The following is a 20444-nucleotide window of genomic DNA, read 5'->3' on the forward strand; positions in this document are numbered from 1 at the left end:
ATAACTGGGATAGACAGAGTACCAACTATATGGTTCCCAGAAAGGGGTACATGTATTTCTGTAAACCCTATTCAAATAAATGGACACATGCAGAAACGTCTGCAACAAATATGCAGCTTAAAAAAAAATTAAATAGTCCCACTATACTGTGGTGTATATCAAAGATATATTTTGCCCATATCATGCACACTCACCATTACAAGTTTTACAGCACCAGCTGGTTTATTCCAGCACAGCTGCATCCATGTGATGGGTCATGATATCACCAGCATGCCCCACAGAGATTCACAATGTTTAATGTGTCAAGAGAAAGTGTAGTAAACTACAGGATGACCCTTATCAGATCTCTTCTTGCTACTTACAGACCCCTCACTTCCCCATCCAGTATTATTTGTATACTGGTGCTGCTACCTGATGGATCATTATCTTTAGTAATTATACACCTCCCTAAGGCTGTGTTTACATTAGGGATCGACCGATATCGTTTTTTTAGGGCCGATACCGATAATCGGTGGAGGTTAGGGCCCGATAGCCGATAACTTATACCGATATTCCGGTATAAGTTATCGGCTATTTATCCCCCCGCGACACCGCTGCAGATCATTGATTCAAAGCGGGTGCTTTAAATCAATGCACTGCAGTGGCTTTTGCGGTGCCATAGGCCGCTGCCACCACCACCCGCTTCTCTCCACCTGCCTGTCCGGGGGTCCTGAGTCCTATCACCACCACCGCTCCCCCCACCGCCGCACCGCTCCCCCCACCGCCGCACCGCGCCCCCTACCACCCCACCGCACTGCGTCGCACCCCCCACCACACCGCACCGCCCCGGCCCCATTGCCTCCCCCATCCCCGGTTTTATAATTACCTGTTCCCGAGGTCCACTCTACATCTGGCTCCGGTGGCATCCTCCTGAGCTGTCACTGTGCAGACTGACGGTGATGTCACGTCGCGCACGTCACGTCACTCGTCATTGCGCACAGCGTAACGCAGGACGCAGCAGGAGCCAGAAGTAGTGTGGGCCCCGGGAACAGGTAATAATAAAACCGGGGATGGGGGAGGCAATGGGGGCGGTGTGGTGGGGGGTGCGACACGGTGCGGTGGGTCGGGGGGGCAGTTGCGGTGCGGTGCGGCGGGTCGGGGGGGGGGCGGTCCCGGGGCGGTGCGGGGCATTATCGGCTTATTGGCAAGGTAATTGCAGATACCAATAATGCCCAAAATCGTGTTTATCGGCCGATAATATCGTCCAAACCGATAATCGGTCGATCCCTAGTTTACATATTGCATTATTGTTGCATTTTTTTCTGCATCTCTGCAATTTTTATTTATTTTTTATCTTAGGAAAATGGCACTGTCTTCCGGAAAATTCACAATGATAAATTGTGAATTAGTACAGTATAAATAATTCACATTTTCATAAAGACCTTAATTGTGATATTGGTCAAATAATTTTCATATCATGCTAATGTTTCTTTAAAAAAATGCTGAAAAAATTAAAATGTATCAAAACTTCACATACTCTAAACAGACCTCAACTCACTTATGAGTCTCAGCTTCTGTTGTCTATTCAGGTAATAAGAGTAGCAGGTGCACCATCACTCCACCCCCTCTCTCTGCAAAGCCAGAGGATCAATTGAAAATGTAGGTAGCACTAAAAATCACTAATGAAATTGGTCCAATTAAGACTGACAGCTCATGCATATGACATGGGCTAAAACAAGTAAACATAAAGTCCAAGAAGAGAGTTAGAACCAGACCACCTCCTGTTAATGCAGGTGACCTGCCAGCATGCCAAGGCTGGAATAATGATTTCAGCAGTGGGTGTGTGTATGGTCACAGCAAAACACTAGAGGTCTGGATTTTCAAAGAAGGCTTCAAGTTTATTCGCACCACAAAACAAACAAGTGTAATGTTTCGGTAAAGTTTTCTTCTCAAACTTAAATCCTTCTTTAAAAATCCAAACTTTGACATTTTGATGTGACCATACACACACTGCTGAAACAGGTAAGCACAAGGCATACACAAGAACCTCTACATTATTCTCTAATTATAGCCTATGGTGTACCGAAAAAATCTTTCCAACATATACTTCTGGCACAAGCTGAAAACATTGTGTGAATAGACCCTAATTTTTGTGAAAAGTCTATTTTAGGTGTACAAATGCTTCTATAGAGATCATTTGAAACGAATTTTCCCTCAAGACAAACATGAGAACTTCCCTGTGGAGCAACTGTGCATTATAGTTTTGCTTGATCTTACTGGATCTTACTAGCCCATCCCCGTGGTGTCATGACCGGGGGTGGACAGGGAGAATGAGCCCTAAGATGTCCCTAATAACACTCTCCCTGCCTTCTTGCCCATACGTTCTAAACGGCGGATCAACGACCATGGTGCCGGTCCCTTCTGACGCTCAAGGGCAATGGGCGTGAAAACAAATAATACTGTACATAGACGGTCATAGGTCAACATAACATAATGGAAACATAATGGGAAAACAACCAAACAACCAGATAAACCAGACAGGATATAAATATACAAACAAAGCAGGGTATAGTGTGCTAGCATACAGTTCAGAAACCGAAATCAAGATAAACGGCAGATATGAATAAGTCAACAAGACTAGATATGGAACAATTATACAGCAGAAACTAGGAGATGCAGGGGATAAACAGATGAACTGAATGTAAAACACTGAACAGATCAGGAAACATAGAACACTGTTCACACTGGATGCAGAACACAACACAAACAGATAAAGTTCAGAGGACACAGATCAGTGAGGAAAGCATAGAGGACACTATAGACCAATGGTTCACTCTAGGTTAGTAATCTTTTACACTATGATCAGTGCATGTACTAAAACACTTAAGATCTGAAATCATGAACTCTGTAGACATCCCACTACAAACTTGTAGGGACAACAAAACTAACTCCAAATAGACTTCTAGCCAGTGGGCACACTCCCCCGTGTGATCAGAACACTAGCCTAGAAGGAAACAGAAATATAACACATGGAACATTAGACAAAAACGGATGAGTCTGAACAGACTCCACAAAAGCCAAACTCCTATACATCGAGGAATACAGATCAGGATACAAAACAGGAATAATACAAAACCAAACTCCAAACATTGATGAATACAGATCAGGATACCAAACAGAGAGAACAGACACAGGCAAGACTCACATTGTGAACACAGACAAAGATTGGACATACATAATCCTAAAAAACAACAGATGTACTTCAGACTAAAATCTATCATAAAACAGACATATTAACCATGGCTAAAACATAGATATATCACAAGATAAATACAAGGTGCAAGATAAACCAGACATGGTCAGAATAGCACTAATCACCAGCACCCAGTAACACCTCAAGAGGCCTTTTGTACCGCCCAGGCCTGGAGGGTTAAAGGGGTACTCCCGTGGAAAACTTTTTTTTTTTTAATCAACTGGTGCCAGAAAGTTAAACAGATTTGTAAATCACCTCTATTAAAAAATCTTAATCCTTCCAGTACTTTTTACGGGCAGTATACTAAAGAGAAATTAAAAAAAGAAATGCATTTCCTCTTATGTCATGACCACAGTGCTCTCTGTTGACCTCTGCTGTCCATTTTAGGAACTGTCCAGAGCAGAAGAAAATCCCTATAGCAAACATATGCTGCTCTGGACAGTTCCTAAAATGGACAGCAAAGGTCAGCAGAGAGCACTGTGACATAAGAGGAAATGCATTTCTTTTTTGGATTTCTCTTTAGTATACAGCCCCGAAAAAGTACTGGAAGGATTAAGATTTTTTAATAGAAGTGATTTACAAATCTGTTTAACTTTCTGGCACCAGTTGATTTAAAAAAAAAAGTTTTCCACGGGTGTACCCCTTTAACTCTTCCTAACCCAAGGAAGAATAACATAGAAAACAGTACATCACAAACCTAGAGTCTAAATAGACACCAAAACAGAAAAATACAAAAACACATAAACGGACATTAGACGTGGATTCTCTTTCTACAGTCACAGTGTGAGTTGTTTCTGTCACACTTCAGAAGCAGCAAACTGCTAACCAGTTACATGACTGTGTCAATGGTCCAAGAAGGGCTGTAGTGTAACTACTCTTTTTACATATTGTGCTGGTCCTTCATCTGCTGTACTTAGTTGAAAAAAAAAAGGTTTGATGCAGGATTTCATTATCAAGTGTACAATGTGGCATATATAAGTCTTTGAAGGGGTATTCCAACTTAGAATACTTATACATATCCCCTAGCCTATAGATAGGAATAAGTGTCAGATACCCCCCACCACCACCACATTGAAAACGGAGCCCCCAACTGTAGGATTTTAATGGATTGCTAAGTTTCTATTAATTGTCTATGGAGTCACTAGAGATAGCGCGCCTTCCCAAAATCTTCTATCCTTTGGTTAGGGGAAAAGTGTTCTTTAACTTATAGTTATAGAGTTCATACTGGTAAAAAAAAAAAAAAAAAAGACACGATTCCATTAAGTTCAATCTATAACACTACTGTGTTAATCCATGAAAGGTAAAAAAAAAAAAAAAAAAAAAAAAAGAAAAGAAAAAACACTAACAAAGGCAGATGTCATTTGCTTCATATTAGGGGTAAAATTCCTTCCTGATTCTAAATATATCAAAATTAATCCCTGAATCAACATCCCACCTCTACAAATCTATTAAATGGGCACTGTCATGAACTTTTTTTTTATACGTTGTAGTACTGATGTACTGCAACATATTTCTAATATACTTTAATAATTTTTTTTTTTAATTAAAATACTTTATTTTAATTTTGAAATCCAGCCACTAGGGGTCTCCCTCCTAGTGGCCGCCTGAAGCCTGCTGTGACGTCAGAGATGAATTCGGACCGATCCCGGCCGGGCATCGGTCCAAATTCAGTCAGGCTGCGCTCGCTCCCTGCCTGTCAATCATACAGGTGGGAGCGAGTGCTTTGAACTATAAGGATGCGTGCAGGCTCCCTGGCCTCGCACGCCGGCCCCGGCTCCCGGTGTGAGTGTAAACTTTAGTCTTTTTCGAGGGGAGGGGGAAAGCGGGTTGCACGGCGGGATTCAGGCAGGGTTAGCGGGTTGCACGGCAGGATTCGGGAGGGGATAGAGGGTTGCACGGCGGGGGGAGGGGATAGAGGGTTGCATGGCGGGGGGAGGGAGGGGATAGCAGGTTGCACGGCAGGGTTCGGAGGTACTTTTCTCACAACAGGGTGCCTCCAGTTGTTTCTCCACTACAACTCCCAGCATGCCCTGACAGCCAATAGATGTGGTGAAACATCTGGAGGCACCCTGTATAGGTGAACTAAGTCGGCCCCAGCAGGCATCAGTGACGTCGTGCCAGCTGGGGAAGTCTGCCTGGTAGTGAGCACACTACCAGGCAGACAAAAGGGCATTTTTAATATAGTAGAAAAAAAAATTTAAGGCAGGGAGGGGGTTAGGGATAGATGGGCAATAGGCATGGACATAAAAAAAAAAAGAAAAGGATGGTGGGAGCTACTCTTTAACCATAGCTTGTTATATGATATATATATATATATATATATATATATATATATATATATATATATATATATATATATATATAAAGGAAGGTATCAAGGCCCTTCCAGAATTTGTTTAAATAATCAACAATCACAATATCAAGGGAGTAACCCTTTAACATATGTGAAACCCAGAATTCTATAAACCAAGTAAATTTCATATCAAAAGCTATAGATTCTTATTATGTTACTTGTTTAGCACAGTGCTCCAATGCTTTTCTTATCAACATGTTCATGTTTTATCGTGTGACATGTTCACCACAAATATGTCCATCATATTACAGAAACAAAGATATTTCACTGGGTTCTGAAATCTTTTGTGTGATCTATGGCTGTGTTCAAGGCACAATTAATGATAAGATGTCAAAATAAATGTCACCCATACATGCTGCTAAGAAAAATGTCCCTGTGCTCATGGAAAATATATAAATCTACCAACAAGGGAAAAATATGATAAGGCTGGTGCATAATACAACATGACTGGTTATACTCATGTCTAGAGCTCTGTAGTGTCATAGAAATCACAAGGTTTATTACTTTTTTTAGATCCCATATTCATAACCAGTAGGTGATGGATAACTATACATAAATGTTTGTTCTAGTTTGTATGGTAATTACAGAATGTGTGTTTAATGGAATTGTCTAGTCACCTTTATATTTAGTAAATGGTCGCAAAATGTATAGGTACCACAACTAGCAAATTCCAATATATCTTGGTATCAATTAAATAAATGGAGAATGCAATGGTAAAGACAACTTTCCACAAAACTCTTTGGCCGGCATTTATCATTATAGGTGTAAGTGAAGCATTTTTCTACACCATTTTTTGTGTGCTGGTAATGTGTAGGAACACCAAATTTATTATATGGTCACAGAGCATTTGATACATTTTGTGCAAGTCACATTTTCTGAAATTTGTCTCTTCACATATACCAAAAAGCTAAGCTAAGTCTGGGCTGATGCCGTTTTAGAGACTTTTCAGTGGCTTTGTGCCTTTTTTGCGCCTTTTCACAAAAAGGCGCAGTTGATAAAACCCTTCCATATCATGTGTATGGCCAAAATCAGTGGATTGCAACTCAAAATCAGCAGAAATGTGTAAACCAAAAGATGCAAAAAAGGCGCAAATAAACCCTGCTTGCGCCTTTTTTGCGGCTTTTCTAGACACAAAAAAACTGTCTAAAGACAATGATAAATGTTGGCCTTTATGTTTTCTCACAATCGTCTAACTCCCCATTCACACAGAAACAAAACAGTTGAATTCCGTGCTGTGTTTACAAGACAGACTATCTGCTCACTGGGGGATCAGTCACGTGCTACCCATAAAAGTCTATACAGACCAGAGATGGGATGGAAAGGGGAGTGAGTGGAGAGAGTTAGAAGCAAACAGAAACTGGAAAAAGACTACAAAAGAGCTTTCACCCAAGTGCTTGAATCATGGCTTAGACTGCTCAGTATAAATCTACAATGTACTGAATGATGATACTTTTAAGTGAATACTAGAGACAACAGAGCAGGATCCCCTGTTCTTTGTGCATGCCGTGCGAGACATCATAGAGGCTAGAGTACACATGCTAAGTCAGAGACACCTGAAAACTACAAATGATGCTTGATAGCATCTGTGGAAAATGCTAACTGCACTTTATATAATGGGTAGACCTAGTGCTAGTTTTCATGGTCATGCATGACAGCTTGTCATGAAAAGTTACCTGAAGTGTCAGGTATGCTAATACCCTACAACTGCTGTGACATTTGGTGTCAGTTTTTTTTTTTTTTTTTAATCTTAAAGAGCCATAACATTTGAATATTTTTATCAACATAGCCATCTGAGGGCTTATTTTTTGTAGAACATGTTATATTTTTAAAAAGGTACCAGTTGATGTACCACATAATATTTTTTATTTATTTGTTTATGTAGGGTGAAATGGATGAGACAAAACCCAATTCCACCAATTTTAGATGTATTTTTTTTTTTTTTTACGGAGTTCACGTTTGGTATAAATGACCTGCTATCTTTAGCCTGTAAATCAATGTATTTAAAGAAATGAAAAATTATTACAGTTTTGGCATGTCTTATTACATTTCCAAACAAAAACAAAAGAAACCATTGTGTTTCAGACTGTTTGTTTTTGTGGGGTGATTTGTACCTTTTATTGGTACCATTTTAGAATTTATGAAACATAATAAATAACAAATAATAATAACAAAAAAATAATAACAAATAAGAAAAGTTTATACATATATTTTTTATTTAATTATTTAAATGTTTGTTTTTGTTTTCTTGATTACAGTCTTTAGTTCCTCTACAAGACCTGAACACTTCCAAAACTGACTGCTAAACTTGTTTACTGGCAGGGTGTACTAAGTGGGGCCTTCATCCGGCTATCTGGACCACTCAGCCTCTTATGATTACATCACAGGAAAGCCAGTCAGGTTACAGAGGGAGCTCCCAGTCTAACCACCTAGATGCCATACAGTCTCTTATGACTACTGGCAAGTGTCAGCTGTAAAACACAGCCAGCACCCTGCATGCATGGTACAGACTCCGTTCAGGCTTCATAATCCCTGCCTCACATTTTGATGTACAGTACATGTACATTACGTGTCAAGAAGGGGTTAAAGACTACATACACTGCTGCTATTTTCTACTTCTCCAAAAAGAAACTCTGCAACCAGCCTCTGCCCCCTCTCCTACTATCTGTAGATAACAAACAGAGAAAAAGAGTAATACATGGTGGTTAAAAACATCAAGTGAATATTCAATATGGTGGCAAGTTGTTGATCTTTTGTCTGTTTCTTCTTTTTTCTTTTTCTCTATGTAGTGGGGAGTTGTTAGGAAGAGATTTGGTTAAAGGAAATAGGAGCACATATCCAGAGAACCTGAGGAGCCTCAGTCTGATTACAATGAAAAATTGGTTACCTTACATGTCATGTGGACATTGAGGGGGCGTTTTGGGGATAAAGTTGGGTTTGTAAGGTTTATGGTTCTTCTGTACACTGTTAAAGGGGTACTCTGCTGCAAGTAATCGTATCCTCTATCCAAAGGATAGGGAATAAGATGTCTGATCGCAGGGGTCCCGCTGATGGAGCCCCCATGATCTCCCGCAGCACCCAGGGTGCTAAATAAAAAGCCGTGTTTCTTCAGCAGTGGTAGCGACATCGCAACCACACCGCTTGCAACATTACGCCACACCCCCTCCATTCATGTCTATGGGAGGGGGCATGGCAGCCGCCATGCCCCCTCCCATAGACATGAATGGAGGGGGTGTGATATGAAAACAAGAGGGGCATGGCCCTGATGTCACGTTCACCGCCCCCGGCGCTGAGTATTCTGAACAAAATGTTCAGAACGCTGGAGCACCGGAGTACCCCTTTAAGTGGGGATACTTAAAAAACTTTAAATAAAAAAAGAACACTTGAAGCAGAGGTGTGAAGTTATGGGCGACCATGACTGCAGGATGAGGTTTGATTGTAATCTATAATCATGGAGACACATAGGATTGCATATGAGATGTATGCACAAAACTGTTAAACCTTTGTGCAAATATTTGTAATCAAGACTATTTGCAAAGTGGCTTTATTTTCAAATGTTAATGTATTAAAGATATGAATGATAACAAAAGTTCACAGTCTCTTTACTATAAAAAAAAAAAAAAAAGAGGCCCTGCAATAAACACAAAACCGATTCAATGTAAAATATTGAAAAGGCACAATATTCCGCTTCTACACTTGGTGGTCATTACTTGTCTGGCTATGCAGATTATCTGATAATTCTTGAAGATAGCAATGGAATTAAGAAAGGCATCTGCAGAAGAGAGGAAATGAAATATATTTGATAGTGAGGAAAGAAAACAATGAAGAAAGCCAGGTCAATAATCAACAAATGAAATATAAGCAATCAAATTGGATCCAATGTAAGATCAGTTATACTAATAAATTCTTGCATTAAAATGTACATTATTAATATTACTCCTTACTTATATAGAGCTAACATATCAAGAAGCCTTTGTGAAGGGAGGTGGAATTCATTTCAGTTCCCCAAGTTTCTAAACTAAGTTTTTCTATTGCAAGAGGAAGAGAGTAGGTCAGCTCACCCGACGTAGACCAACCGCGGCACGGGCAGGTGCAGACCTCACCACAGTATTGAGGAAAGAGAGGAGTCCAGCGCGGTATATTCAAGCAGATTGTGCAGTTTTATTATAACTTGCAAGCAGTACACAAGAGAGGCATGGTGGGGACGCTTTTTGGCCGGTGGCAACCGGCCTTACTCATACCAACGGTCACCACCATGCCTATTACCCTGAGTACCCGTTGCTGCCCGGTTTTTCTTACCTTTTACTTGTGTGGGAGGAAAAGCAACAAAGGAGGAAGTTTTCGTCCCCATATCCCATCCTTAAATCCTGACCCCATATCACCTCCTCATATCCCGACCCCCAAATCCCCTCCTCATATTACGACCTCATATCCTGTCCTCATATTTTGTTCTTATATCTCGACCCCATATCCCACCCCCATATCCCGACCTCATATCCCATCCCCATACCCCGACCTCATATCCCGTCCTCATATACAGACCTCATATCCCGTCCCCATAGCTAATCCTCATTTCTAATCCTCATATCCCGTCCTCAGGTGGGGCTGCATTGTGGTAAAGATATTGTAAGCTTAAAATAAAAGGGGTGTGGCTTAAAAGGTGGGCATGTCTTTGTGAGATGAGACATGGCAAGCAGGGAGGGTGTGGCTAACCAGCCGGACTGACACATTCACCATGAGATGAAGAGTGGAGCTTGTGGAGTAAGATACCAGAAGTCCTATATACTTGCATGGGACTTGAAACAAAAAACCCTATGCTTCACATATGGGGGCAGGTTAGGGGTTAATTTAACTATTATATATTTTTATTTGACATATAAGTAACATGTGACCAAGTATTATCGAAATATCTCCAGCTGTTTGGAAGTTATGCAGTAAGATATATTTCCCATAGACTTGTATGCGACTTTAAATAAAAACCCTGACTTTCATAAATGGGGAAGGATAATGGTTAAATCACCTATCCTATGTTTGTTGTTGACATATAAGTAACAACTGTGCCAAGTTTCATGTTAATATCTTTAGCAGTTTGGAAGTGATCCTGGAACATGCACACACACTGAGTTTTATATATAGTAATCAAGAGGAAGGGCCGGCACTGTGTATAGGACTCCCGGTCCTGGTGGGTGCTGTGCTCTTGGAGATAGGACTCAGTATCCCTTGGTAATCAAATACGAATGAAAGAAGCGGCACTCCAAAATAGCTTCAAAAGCTGTGGTTTATTCACCCATCATGTGAATGGTGCTACGTTACGGTCTCCACAATGAGACCTTTCTCAAGCCAATTAAACAGCATACCTAACTTCCTTTTATATGCAGTCTACTGATGACTTCAGTGTACATAATTTACATAATATATTCATATAAACAGTATAAAAAAGTAACATTCGTGTACAGTGTGTCATATCATATTCAGTGTAATTTCCTCCAATGTGCAACAGTACATAACAGAAGGTATCATCATAGCCCGATCTTCAAAACCTTCATTATTTCGTCCAAAATATTCATAATTAATCAACAAAGTGGGTTGTGACTCACCCCATAAATGTCAGTGAACATTTATGGGATACCTATTCGTGCCTCCCCCACCTTGCTCACCTTCAGCCTACCTTTACACATATAGAGGGCACGGGCTTGGGAGTGTTATACACCCCCCCCTGACATTCCTAAATGAAGTACGGGCCGTGTTATATCATAAATACAGCCCGGACGGGACTCCTAATAAAATCATGGATATGTAGTTGCGAGAGTGACCTATCTATTATTGGGGGACTCACTTACACACCCCTATTAATTAGATGATATATTGTTTCTCTTTATCCAATAGAAAGTGTTGTACCCTCTTCATTCTAGTGGATCACCTATGTAGTTTGACACCGTTTACTAAAGAGACATGTAGAGTTCTATGTGGACTGTGCTGGCATGTTTCCCATGTCCACGATGGCAGTGCTGGAATAAAAATGCACATTGCACTTGCGCGTGACTGTCGGAGTGAACTCTTGCGATAATGCCGACATGGACATGGGCTCAACTTATGCGCATGCACGCAACCAACTCTGGGGCTCAACTTATGCGCATGCACGCAACCAACTCACGCATGTGCATATCGACATATTGTTGATTGGTCCTCTCCCTCCTGAGTCTAACATCGCGAGAGCGCAGACGGAGCGATTACAACTTCCGGTTCTGCGCTCTCCATTTGTTTACAAACGGAGGCTACGTGCTGAAGAGAAGAGAGGGGCGTGTATGTTCACTGACATTTATGGGGTTAGTCACAACCCACTTTGTTGATTAATTATGAATATTTTGGACGAATTAATGAAGGTTTTGAAGATTGGGCTATGATGACACCTTCTGTTATGTACTGTTGCACATTACATTGAAATTACACTGAATATGATATGACACACTGTACACGAATGTTACTTTTTTAGACTGTTTATATGAATATATTATGTAAATTATGTACACTGATGTCATCAGTAGATGTCATCAGTAGACTGCATATAAAAGGAAGTTAGGTATGCTGTTTAATTGGCTTGAGAAAGGTCTCATTGTGGAGACCGAAACGTAGCACCATTCACATGATGGCTAAATAAACCACAGCTTTTGAAGCTATTTTGGAGTGCCACTTCTTTCATTCGTATTTGAGTTTTATATAAATATATTTTTTTATCCCCTTTCCCTCCAAAAAATAGAACAGGGGACCTGTTAGCATGACTGGATAACACCAAGCTATAAGCCTTTGTGTTATTATGCAAATGAGGCTCCAAAGCCCAGTTGGTGGGGGAGCTTGCTACCCACCACGAAAATGGCCCAGGTAAGTTCAGCCCATGTTCTCTTATTGCCTGCCTCTGTGAATGCCTGCATCTACCCCCTTTGACAGACAGCTACAAGATAAATAGGATATGTGCAGGACTTATCTGGACTTTTACAGTGCTGTGGACTGCCACATGGCTTTTGAGCCTTATTTACAAATTTACAAGAAAGCTGGCATCTCGGTGCTGAAAAGGTATGCCCAGAATCATGATGACGAGCCCTACCTAGCCATGTGCTTATTTACAACATTGCGACAGGTCAATTTGAAAGGGGTACTGCAGTCTGCCCTAATCCCCCAATACTGCTGTTCTAATGACACTGGGTACATGAAACCCTCTTCCTCTGACTTGTAAACCCTGCAGGAAATGCCCACTCAGTTTAAATCACTGGATGCTGTAAACCCATACCCCCTCCAAACCCCACAGCCAATACTTGGAACTGCAGCAAAGTTCCTTTGACTTGAATAGGACAATGCTGCAGTTCCTTCCACAGCTATTTCTAGTAGTATAATGCACGTAGCTTGGAAACATTGAAGGAACTGCAGCGCTTGTGTCGTCATCAAACAGCTGATTGGTGGGGTATCGGACCCCCCATGGCACTGATGTTGAGGGCCTATCTGGAGGATAGGTCATTCATTTTAGAAAGTCAGAAAACCCATCAGGCATAACCCTTATTATTTGTCATTAGATCTAGCTTCTTTGTGAATGCTGTCATGGTAGCCACCATTATTTCCTCATGTGAAAGAGTTACTTTGACTGTAAAGAACTCTTTTCTGTATTGATGTCAGGACTGTCCTGCCTACACATAAGGGATTCCCCCTTGGCCCATTGTACAGCTCTCTGAATTAATAAATAGAGTGCCACTTCTTTGTATTGACTGCACATATTAATATGTTAATAAAACCATCCCTTTTTACAAGCTAAAAGACCAGTTTTTCAAGTCTCTCATTATAAGGGATGACATACGAAGGGGGGGACCATAATCAAAATTCTTTTAAGTGAGCACTACAATGATGATTACCGGAACGGCTTGTGCTTATTGAGACACAACAGGAAGCATTAGCAAATCTATCAAGACCTTCAGAAAGCCTTTGGCTGCCATGATAACACCCACAGTACATAGAGCAGGTTCAGCTCCACAATAATGCATAGCAAGGACTGGAACAAGCACAACTGGAACATCTGCTGTGGCAGATATGAGCATGTTGCCCATCTGGAAGTCCACATTAGAGATCTGGAGGAGTAAAATACAAAACTGAGGGCTACTCACAATTGATGGGAAAGACTCAGATGTTGTGGTTCATGTGGGAACCAATGACAGAATAGGTGGAGGTCACTTAAGAATATTAGAGAATTAGGTTCCAAGCTGAAAAGAATGACACTCTCTGGAACTGCCTGTGCTATGTACATCACAGGAAAGAAATCTGGAGCTCGGATAGGTAAATGCATGGCTAAGGTCACGGTTTGTATAAAAGAGAAGAAGGTTTAGTTTTTAGAGCACTGGGCTAACTTTTCATTGGGGTAAGACGGTATTCTCGGATAATTTGCACCTGAGTGAAAAGGGAGGGGGGGGGGGGGTCACCAGTGCTGGGGCAAAGAAACCTAGTAGGGGTGGCAATGTTTTTTAACTAGGGATATGGAGCTGATAAAGTGACAGATAGGTTAGAGAGAGTGTCAGAACATAATGGTGGATGAATAAGAGTCCTATGAGGGAATGTGCAAGGGGAAGAGCAGTGGATAAAGAAATCTGTGTGTTACAAACCAGCAATGAAAACAAATATACTACAATAATTCAATAAATTCAATTACTGATATTGAATGTGTAATACTAGATGGCAACTTAAAGTGCATGTACTTTAAAGGGGTTCTCCGGTGCTTAAACATCTTATCCCCTATCCAAAGGATAGGGGATAAGATGCCTGATCGCGAGAGTCCCGCCGCTGGGGACCCCCGTGATCTTGCACGTGGCACCCCGTTTGTAATCAGTCCCCGGAGCGTGTTCACTCCGGGACTGATTACCGGCGACCACAGGGTGGACAGAGTGTGATGTCACGCCCCTGCCCCAGTGTGATGTCACGCTCCGCCCCTCAATGCAAGCCTACGGGAGGGGGAGTGACAGCTATCACGCCCCCTCCCTTAAGCTTGCATTGAGGGGCGGAGTGTGACATCACACGGGGGCGGAGGCGTGATGTCACACACCGACGGCCCTGTGGTCACCGGTAATCAGACCCGGAGCGAACGCGCTCCGGGGACTGATTACAAACGGGGTGCCGCGTGCAAGATCACGGGGGTCCCCAGCGGCGGGACTCCTGCGATCAGGCATCTTATGCCTGATCTAAGATGTCTAAGCACTGGAGAACCCCTTTAAGAACTGAGAATTTGTGGAACAGTCTACCTCAGGAACTGGTTATAGCAAAACAGTGGAGGGCTTTAAAACAGGCTTACGCAAATGAATAACATGAATGCGCATGTAAAAATATAATATTTCATCCCCTTCCCTTCATCCATCTCCTCCTCTCCTTGGTTGAACTTGATGGACATGTGTCTTTTTTTTTAACCATACTGTGTAACTACTACCCAGAAAAGCCCATTAAGGATTACCAATCTATTTATTTTGGTTAGGATTTAATGCTGTTAGCCCGATCTTTAAAGGTACTTCCATATAGTAAAGCAGTATAGTTACAAAGTAAACCGTATGACTCATATTCCAAGAGTTCAGAGAATTAATCTAGTTAGCACCTCACTTATTCTATGTCACTGATCATATGACAGGCCTTTTATCTGTATGGCATATTCAATTACTGTATGTTTGTGTTCCTGTCTGGAATATAATAAAGGAAGATATTATTCCAGATATGGTTGTCAGGTTTTCTTCCTTAAACAATTAAACTCCACTGCAATAAGAGAATGCTATTGTCTCGCTGCCAGCAGGTGGGAGGCAGAAGTTGGAAAGTTCAAGTGACAGTCTAATGTATATGGATGTTCCACTACAGTGGAATTAATTGGTTCTGGGACGACCATTGTATGTTGAAGCCATTGTATGTTGAGACCAGAACTCTATGGAAACCTGGTAATTGGTTCTAAAGGCACCAAAATGTCATCCAAAAATAGGAAAAAGTGAGGAATAAAGAAAAATAAATAGATAACTAATATAGATAAAGCAAATCCTTACATATAAACGTAAGAAAGATCTGCTGGAAGCTGTAAATCACTGTCTATGTCAGTGTTTCCCAAGCAGGGAGCCTCCAGCTTTTGCAAAACTACAACTCCCAGCATGCCCGGACAGCCAAAGGCTGTCCGAGCATGCTGGGAGTTGTAGTTTTGCAACAGCTGGGGGCACCCTGCTTGGGAAACACTGGTCTATGTAGAGGACAGGAGCTTCTTCAGGGTCCTGTACAGTACACAGTGTCCTAAAAAAGTAACATGGAGCCGCCCCCACCTGGTGTCCAAAGGAGCAGCTAACCCTGGCACAGGTAAAGTGTACAGAACATGTAATACCTCCCTGTACTGTAGGGGGCGCTAGCAGACACCAGTCAGTGCATACGCTTCAGTAATACAGAGGTTTTACCAGTAAATTGCCCATTCTGATTGGTCGATTCTTCCAGCCATTGACACGTTTCACAGATCTGCACTGTCTGTAGCATTGTATGTTGAGTCGGGTTTCAAGTTACAATGGTCCAGAAAAGACCATTGTATGTTGAAACTATTGTATATTGAGACCATTGTAAGTTGAGGGATCACTGTACGTGTCAATGCTCCAGTCATAGTAACATTGAATGTGCTTTCTAAGTCTAGCATTTTCCAGACACACAGCCAAATAATACTCATGTAATGACACACAAATTATTTATGTTATACAAATAAAGCATCAGTGTGTAGCTACAGTATTGAGGACATCTTACTGAATGCACAGTCCATGAAGCCAGCATGCACTTTTGAGATATAAATTATTAGATATGTACTGTAAACATATGCTAGCTAAATAGAAGCTCTTAAAGGGGTACTGCCGTGGAAAACTTTTTTTTTTTTTTAAATCAACTGGTGCCAGAAAGTTAAACAGATTTGTAAATTACTTCTATTTAAAAATCTTAATCCTTCCAGTACTTTTTAGGGGCTATATACTACAGAGGAAATGCTTATCTTTTTCGATTTCTCTGATGTCACGACCACAGTGCTCTCTGCTGACCTCTGCTGTCCATTTTAAGAACAGGAGAAAATCCTCATAGCAAACATATGCTGCTCCGGACAGTACCTAAAATAGACAGCAGAGGTCAGTAGAGAGCACTGTGGTCATGACATCAGAGAAATCTAAAAAGAGAAAGCATTTCCTCTGTAGTATATAGCCCCTAAAAAGTACTGGAAGGATTAAGATTTTTAAATAGAAGTAATTTACAAATCTGTTTAACTTTCTGGCACCAGTTGATTTAAAAAAAAAAGTTTTCCACGGTAGTACCCCTTCCTATAGAGGCTGAAATGCGCTGGCGTGCGCACCGGCGGCTGGTGCGCTAGCCGCAGACCTAGCAATGCCGCCGAACACGGAGATGGATGATCAAACTCTGATGGTGAAGACAGACCTCGTGGAGGAATTCTCGGCGTGTGAACACGCCGAGAATTCCTCCACGAGGTCTGTCTTCACCAACGGAGTTTGACCATCCATCTCCATGTTCGGCGGCATTGCTAGGTCTGCGGCCCGGTGCGCACGCCAGCGCATAGCAGTCTCTATAGGAAGATCAGGAACCACAGCTCCAAAGCTCGGCACGTCTAATGCTAAAAACGGTAAATATATGCTGCACTAATTTATATAAATACGGACTTGGATACATGTTTTACCTGCCTAACTGCATCACCTTTATGCTGGATTACTGGATCTAAGACTATTCTGCGGTATCATACTATTTTATATATATATATTTTTTTTTTTTTTAAACCATATATATTTTATTATTGCTACTTTTTTTTCCACACAAGGGCCCCGTGTAAGGAGTAATTGCTTATATATTTTGATATGATTGTCATGATCAAGATATTATATTAGTGGTATTTTATATTGATATCTATGAATAAAAATAATTTTTTTCATCATAAATCTGAAGCACAGTTCTAATCCTATTTTATTTTATTTTCTTATCGTCATGTATCAGTTTTTCTGGTATTAGTCTAGAGGTGAATGGGACCCCCATATATTTATTTTATTTAATTTCATTGTACTTTGCGGTGTAAGTACTATCCATTCATGCCTCGACTAATTTTTTGTGAGCTGCACTTCCATTTATATTTTTCTATAGATTTGTAAATTACTTCTATTAACATTTTTTAATCCTTCCAGTACTTATTAGCTGCTGAATACTACAGAGGAAATGGTTTTCTTTTTGGAACACAGAGCTCTCTGATGACATCATGCCCACAGTGCTCTCTGCTGACATCTCTGTCCATTTTAGGAACTGTCCAGAGTAGGAGAAAATCCACATAGCAGACATATGCTGCTCTGGACAGTTCCTAAAATGGACACAGATGTCAGCAGAGAGCACAGTGCTCATGATATCAGCAGAGAGCTCTGTGTTCCAAATAGAAAACCACTACCTCTGTAGTATTCCGCAGCTAATAAGTACTGTAAGGATTAAGATTTTTTTTATAGAAGTAATTTACAAAGCTGTTTAACTTTCTGGCACCAGTTGATTTAAAAAAAAAAAAAAAAAGTTTTCCACGGGAGTACCCCTCTAATTTATTGAAGCAAATGGTATGGTGTCACTGGACTTGGAATTGCAGTGTATTTGCCAAGAGGAAATAAGTTGTTCTACCTTTGTCAAACTGATAGCTCCTCCACGCCACATCTAAGAAGTACAATGCATGGCTCTTTTTAAATACCTTACAGGGGTTATCCAGTTATTAAAAACATATGATTGCAGGGGTCTGACCTTTAGAATCCTCCGCAGTATTTAGAACAGGAACCAGCTCTCTCCACTGAGTGCTTCAGCCCTCACCTACAGAAAGGTACTCATCTTTGCAGAGACGACCCGCTTAGCCAATTACTGTCTTGCCTTAAATGGCGATTGGCTGAGTGGGCTGTCACTGCCAAGATTAGTATGTCTCGAAAGGCCGGGGCTGGAGCGCTCAGCGGGGAGAGCCGGGTCCTGTTCTAGAGATCGCTGAGGGTCCCAACAGTCAGACCTCCACAATAAAACACGTCTCCCCTATCTTGTGGATAGGAGATACATTATTAATAACAGCATAACCCCTTTAAAGGGAAATTGACAGTGTGTTCACTCTCACTAAATCCAGTACTCAGGGTTATAGAGCGAGAGAACAAGATAACAATGAGATATTACCTGGATCAGCAATCTGGTTCCAGAGATACAGGCTGTATTAGATGGCATTGATAATCTGGCAATTGCCAGTTTTGCCCAATGGAGGCGGGACCTGGCATACCCAGCTTCCCTGCCTCCTTACTATCTGCTCCAATATGATCGCCCACCTCATGAATATTTATGGGACCCCTTTCCCCGTGTGAGCAAGAGGCGGGCCGGCACATAGTAGCAGAGGGTGACAGGGGCAAGGATTCCTGTATGACGGGTCTTGCCTCCATTGTGCAAAGCCAGCCATTTCCAGATTAGATTCCGGAATGGGACCGCGGATCCAGGTAGGTGATGCTTCATTGTACTCAGGTTCACCTGAACTATAACTCTGTGTACTGGGTTTTGTGCAGGTGAACCCGCTGTCAGTTTCTCATTCATTCAGCTTTTTAATTGTGTTTCCTTAAGATTTTTTAACTCTTCTCTGTCCAGTTTTACAAGGTAGCCTGTGATGTTTTTCCCTTTTTTTATTCAATGTCAACAGACAAGGACACATTGCTAATTTAGTATCTCTTTTGTTCACCCCAGATTTAGATTAATCTGCAATACCAGCAACATCACTGTTACTAAGGAAAACGTTATGTAGCTTTTTCAGTGGCATTCTATAATAGTATACTGCACTTTACATATACTTGCCTTTTCTCTTACTACAAGAGAGCGTTAGCATTTTAATGGAGACAAGAGGCTTACTAGCTGTAGGTAAAGACTGACAGATCAACCGTGGGCTGATCTTATATTCTCGACTATTGTCAGCTTACTGGGTTTGCTTATTCCCATAGCCAATTAAAATGCAAACAGAAGATATGAGAGGCTGTAGTTTGATAACAAGCTAAGGGACGGGTGAACCATGGGGCAGTGTTCAAATCTAACTGTTTAATATGAGCATATTAGCAGCAATAATTGGATTTTTAAAATCTCAAGATTTTCAGCGGACACCCTTCTAAACCATTAAATACATTGATACGCCTTGTTGGCGGTGGTGTGCGTTTAAATACGATTTTCATCTGTAATTCAGAAATGGAAGTTTATCAATGTAATGATAAAAAGGGGGGATGGTTGGAGTTGATGTGATAGAGAAATCTCACAGCTCTTCTCTTCCTCTACTGAAATTTCCCTATTCTGAGCATTTACACCACTTTGTCTTTCTTCAACACACTTCATGTAAAATTGCTTCATTCAGTGACATGTAAGGCTAACCTCCGGAGATGTCATGAACTATTTATGTCAGGAGAACAGGTTTCTCAGGCAGCTTACACACTGTAAATGATTATTGCTGCATTTTACCTGATGGCGTTTAGTGAATTATTAACAGATGGTTTTAAAAAAATGGATTTTTAAGACGATGGTTCGGTTCTCCTTTTTTAAAGAGCCACAACCAACTTAAAGGACATGTCCAGTGCTCACTTTTCTTATTGTATCCGGTCCGGGCTGCAAAAAAAAAAAAAAAAAGATAAACATTCTCTTACCGGCATACGCGCCCCAGGAGCTCCGGTACAGGTGTTCGGTCCCCGGGCTGTATTCTTCTTACTTCCTGTTCTTACACCTGTACTGGAGCACCGGGGGAGCGTAGGCAGGTATGAGAAAGCTTATTTTCTTTTTTTTTTTTTTTGAAGCCCGGACCGGATACAATAAGAA

At 41.2% G+C, this 20444-nt stretch overlaps 1 protein-coding gene across 7 annotated transcripts in view; it reads right to left on the reverse strand.

Annotated features, from left to right (window-relative positions):
* SPAG16 (sperm associated antigen 16) overlaps positions 1-20444 on the reverse strand; it is a 1122606-nt gene that overhangs the window by 174271 nt on the left and 927891 nt on the right. Inside the window, exon 16 of one of the 7 annotated variants that reach the window (XM_056536061.1) lies at positions 9215-9354. The exons of 5 other annotated variants lie outside the window; for them this stretch is intronic. In XM_056536061.1, the coding sequence (XP_056392036.1) occupies positions 9236-9354 (119 nt within the window). In that variant the 3' untranslated portion in view covers positions 9215-9235. Of the gene's footprint in view, positions 1-9214; positions 9355-16664; positions 16712-20444 lie in introns of those variants that run through there. One more of the 7 variants, XM_056536066.1, reaches the window with a different exon arrangement.

This window comes from Hyla sarda, chromosome 8 (genome assembly GCF_029499605.1).
Source record: "Hyla sarda isolate aHylSar1 chromosome 8, aHylSar1.hap1, whole genome shotgun sequence".
In the NCBI taxonomy this organism is placed as follows: domain Eukaryota; kingdom Metazoa; phylum Chordata; class Amphibia; order Anura; family Hylidae; genus Hyla; species Hyla sarda.